Source organism: Odocoileus virginianus, chromosome 3 (assembly GCF_023699985.2).
Source record: "Odocoileus virginianus isolate 20LAN1187 ecotype Illinois chromosome 3, Ovbor_1.2, whole genome shotgun sequence".
In the NCBI taxonomy this organism is placed as follows: Eukaryota; Metazoa; Chordata; class Mammalia; order Artiodactyla; family Cervidae; genus Odocoileus; species Odocoileus virginianus.
Window position 1 is genome coordinate 9,141,172 of NC_069676.1, and position 4,944 is coordinate 9,146,115.

Here is a 4,944-nt window from a genome sequence, read left to right on the forward strand (position 1 = left end):
CTTGTATTTGTTTATTTAAATTATTTATTTTAAGTAATTTTATTTAAAACTTTTATATTCACTAATTATATCACCAGCAACTGTGCAAGAGCTTATGAAAACTTTGAATGTGTTAGAATAAAACTTTTTAAAATTATGATATAAAATATATTTTTCCTTCGTACTCTAGCTTCAGGAGACCAGTGGCGCCCAGGGAGAGTGGGAGGAGACCCCAGGCTCCTATAGTCCACCCTTCCCCAGCCCAGATGTATTTTCCGAGGCAGGAAGACTCCCTCTGGCGGTAGCCAGACTAGGCGGGTACGCGCCTTGCTGTCTCCGCCCGGCCGCCAGGAGACGCCAGAGTTACCTGAAGTCCTCCGGAGTCATTCATCTCTTTGATCCTTGCGGCGGCGCAAGCAACCCGGAAGCCGTAGCTGGCCTAGGGTAATGCTTCCGGGTAGGAATTAGGTGACCCCGGCTGCCGCTGGAACCTGCGGTGACAGCAGCCATGGGGGCTCACCTGGCCCGGAGATACCTGGGCGATGCATCGGTGGAGCCCGATCCCCTGCGGATGCCCACCTTCCCGCCCGACTACGGCTTCCCCGAGCGCAAGGAACGCGGTGAGGCCCAGTGCGCAGGAGCGGCCGGCGGGAGTGGGGCACCGGTGCGGGAACCCCTGAACCTCGGAGTCCTCACTGCTGGGCTCAAGCATTGTGCACTGTGTCTGGGTTCAGCCCTGACCTCGGCCCGGAGGAATTCAGAGGACGTTCGTGACCTTGCCAGAGTGTGGAGGCATTGCAGGCAGAGGGCACGGTTTGAACAAAAAGCCTGGGGGGGGGGGGGGGGCAAGAGAGCAGTGATGCGGTGCTAAAATGAGGCGATCGAACCTGGGCTTAGTCCTGGAGTGAGTGGGGAGCCATGGGAGAGTTTATCACGGAAGAGATGCGCTCACTGTACCTCTGGGTAGATGTCACTGCTCTTTTTAGGTATGCCCGGGACAACACAAGCGGGGGGAACGGGGGCGGGGGGGGCCTCACGCCGCACAAGCTGTCCTGCACTGTGCTTTTTTTATGAGTTAATATAACAGACAAAGCAAACGCCGATCCTGGACCAAGCCAGTTTGGGTACCGAGGATACAGCAGGCACTGACTAAAGAGAACTCACTGTCCTGTAGGGGAGACCGTGGAACCTGGCGGGTCTTCGTGATGGCGCCTAGGAGTATCAAGAAAGGCTTCCAGGGGGCTGTAACTGGAAGCGAGACCTGAGGGGGTTGCGATGGAGCTGACCACAGTGAGACTAAGGAGAGGGGCTCTCCCCTTAGTGCTTCGTGCTTCTAAGCTGAGGAGCCACGCGACCAGATTTGTTTTGTCAAAAGGTCACGTTGTTGGCTGCCTGGTGGGCGATGACTTGGAGACAGGGAGACCCCTAAGGGAACGGGGGTGGTGCAGAGAGGTTTGGATTTAGGACAACGTGGAAGGGTACACTCCTCTGGTATCTCGACTCCTGGTAGTCCCTTCAGCCCCACCGGAACGTGTAGTCCATCAGTACGCCCACCTCCGTGTCAGTCTTTCCCACTGCTCCATACACCCTTCTTTCCCTTAATGTTTTGCACACGCCCAGAGCCGCCGCCACCCTGCCCCCTCTCTCTGGCTTAACAGGAGTCCTTGGCTCCTGCCCCTGCGCAGCTGAACATCGTGGGAAAGAAACACTCAGCCTCCCTGACCGGTCTCCTGATTGCTCCCCCACTTGTCCCCTCACGCTACACTGGTTTTCCTGTCACATTCCTTGGCCCTTTGCTCTCTCTTGCTCCCCCTCAACCAGTGTCAGGCCATCCCTTTCAGACTCCAGCATCTCCTTTCAGCTTGTCATGTGGCATCCTCTTAAGAAAAGAGATGCAGGGACTTCTCTGACATGCCAGCTTTAAGACTCTGCACTTCTAAGGCAGGGAACAAGGGTTCAATCCCTGGTTGGGGAACTAAGATCCCACATGCCACAAGGCACAGCCAAAAAATGTTAAGAAAACAGATGCAGCCAAAACTCTCTTGGGCTCCCTTCATCCCTGCTTCCTGCTGGACTCCACCTTCTCTCCCGTTACTCGATCTGCCCCAGCTTCAGCTAAACCTCTGCTCCAGTTGAACCCTCTGATGCCCTTCATCCCATCCTCTCACCCACCCAAGCACTGTCCCAACCAGTCTCTTCTCATTGGACATTGGTTTTCCCATCAGCATGCAAATTCACTGTTATTTCTTCTGTTTTTAAAATATTCTCCTGCCCCACCTCCCCATCCAGCTGTCTCCCCCAGCTTCACTGACAGGGCTCTGGTCAGGCTTCCTCCCCACCCCCACTCTGCTGTGTTGGCAAAACCCCATTTCAGAGTCTTAGTTTTAACTCTATTACAGCAGCAGCAGACACAGCCCTTCCTGGGGGCTCCTCTTCACATTGTTCCAAGACCCAACAACTGCCCAACTCCCTGCCTTGTAAATGCCCAGTGTAAATCCACATTGCCTTCTGTCTCCAGTCATTCTCACCCCTCCCTGGGGGTCTCTGCTCATCCACTGGTTTCAAAGGGCTTTTGTGAACCAGGGCTGGAGTTTTTGCTTTGTTTTTAATTGGAGGATAATTGCTTTACAATGTTGGTTTCTGCTGTACAACGTGAATCAGCCATAAGCGTGCATATGTCCAGGCTACCCAGGTGGCACTGGTGGTAAAGAACCTGCCTGCCAATGCAGGAGACATGGATTATTCCCAATCCCTGGGAAGATCTCCTGGAAGAAGGCATGGCAACCCACTCCAGTATTCCTGCATGGAGAATCCCACGGACACAGGAGTCCATGGGGTCACAGTCAGACACGAGGGAGCATGCATGCACATGTGCAGCACCAAGCGTTGCCAAGCATCTTACAACATCTCGCTCTGCATGTTTGCTCAGTGTCTTCCTCCGAGAGCAGGCGTCCATTCTTGCATAACATGTTCCCCATGGGTCCCCAGCACTGAGCACACAGTAGGTGCTCCAGAAATTCTGGCTGCTGATCGATTATGCGGAAGCATCTGGTATGAGGGGCAGTACACTGACATGGAAACCATCACAGACAGCAGATGGACACGAGGCCTGGGGATCAGACGAGCTGAGGGTGGGGGCCTGAGCTGGGGTCTGGGTTACAGACTGGAGACCAAAGCCACGGATTAGAATGAGCAGAGAGCTCTTAGCAGGAACCACCAGAAGCCAGCGCTTCAGCTTTGGGCAGAAAATGGATGGACAGCCAGAGAGATGGGGGGAAACCTGGGGAGGGTATGGTGGAGATGAGGGCCGCGGGAAAAGAATGTTCGAGAAAGAAGCAAGAGGCTGAGGAAGCATGGTGCCCTGGGGTCCCAGATGGCTCTGGAAAGAGCCAGTGTGTGGGCAGGGCTGGGGTGGAGTGTGGACGCTGGTGGGTGGCAGACCCTGGGCCAGAGTGAGACAGAAACTTGGCTGAGAAGCAGAGGGGAGAGGAGCCAGTGGAAGTGGATTGCAGGTAAGCAGTGGAAACTTTGTGAGGACTTGTGGCTACTTGTGAGGACCTTCTGGGACAAGAAAGATGCTGGTGTAAGCTGAGTGCTTCCCTTGATGCAGGAAGGCTGGTCCTGAGCGCCCCCTGCCAGAGGGGGCGGAGCTCAGGATCACCAGCACAGCCGGCACAGACTGGGGTGTGCCCTGACCGTTTCTTAGAGCCCCAGATGAGCCCCAGTTGAATGAAGGTTGATTTCATCCAGGTCATCCAGGTGGGTGGGGCAGCAGGACCTGAGGGTTATTAGTTCAGCTCTCCAAGAGGCGGGCACTTAAGCACTTTACACGTAATTGCTCAGCTCACTTCAGAGCCAAGTCTATGCATTAGGGGAAGAAGCTGAGGCTCTGAGAAGTTACAGCTCCAACAAGGGTAGAGCTGGGATTCGAGTCCACAGGCAGCCTGCCCGCCCCCTTCCCCCCACACACACTCACATACACGCAAACACTGGATTGGGCCCAGCAGAGGGCTCTGCTGGTAGGACTGTCTGCAGAGTGACCCTGCGGGGTGGAGCGGCAAGAATCTCGTGTGGGTGTGGGTGTTGATGGCAGGAGTGGGACTCTGCCCTTGTTGCTTTTGTGCACATCAGAAGGCTGCTGCCACCTTGGCTGAGCCTCCCCGGTTCCCCCTCCACCTGCAGAGATGGTGGCCACTCAGCAGGAGATGAATGACGCCCAGCTGGTGCTCCAGCAACGAGACTACTGTGCCCACTACCTCATCCGGTTTCTCAAGTGCAAGCGCGACAACTTCCCCAACTTCCTGGCCTGCAAGCACGAGCAGCACGACTGGGACTACTGCGAGCACCTCGAGTGAGCCCCCAGCCCGCCCCACATCCCCACGCGGGGCCCTGGGCCCCCGACTCCAGAGGCAGAGGACTGTGAACTCACACTGAGTTTCCAGCCAGCCCCCCCCGCCTTTAGTAGAAAGAGGAAGCCGAGGGGGTGCCGGGTGGGCGGGCCTGGAGGAGTGGCCCAGCCGGGTTCCAGGTGGGAGGCCCAGTCCTTGCTCTTGGCTCAGTGGTGTTAAGGTAGCGGGCGGGCCCCAGACCTAATCCGCAGGCACACGGGTCTTCCCTCCTTGGGGAGACGCCCCGCACACACAGGCCCATCAGCTCCCGGGCCACAGGATGGTCGTGTCCCGACACCCCGGCTTGTGCTCTGCCTGCAGCTATGTGAAGCGCATGAAGGAGTTTGAGCGGGAGCGGCGGCTGCTGCAGCGGAAGAAGAGACGGGAGCAGAGGGAGGCGGACATGGCCAAAGGCCTGGGGCCTGGCGAGGTGGCCCCCGAGGTGGCCCTGTAGCGAACCTGCCCACCACTCTGTGGACCAGTCAAGAAATAAAAGCCTCCAGGCCCCGCGGCCCAAGCTCCGCCTGCCTGTGGTGTGCTGGTCCCTGAACCAATCCCCCAAAGAAACATGGCCGAG

At 56.6% G+C, this 4,944-nt stretch overlaps 1 protein-coding gene across 1 annotated transcript; it reads left to right on the forward strand.

Annotated features, from left to right (window-relative positions):
- Positions 1-406: 406 nt before the first annotated feature.
- On the forward strand, positions 407-4,892 carry NDUFB7 (NADH:ubiquinone oxidoreductase subunit B7). The gene is made up of 3 exons (XM_070462949.1): positions 407-599; positions 4,162-4,330; positions 4,689-4,892. Exons 1-3 carry the CDS (start codon positions 488-490, stop codon positions 4,819-4,821), a joined length of 414 nt encoding a protein of 137 aa, XP_070319050.1. The 5' UTR covers positions 407-487; the 3' UTR covers positions 4,822-4,892.
- Positions 4,893-4,944: the final 52 nt, after the last annotated feature.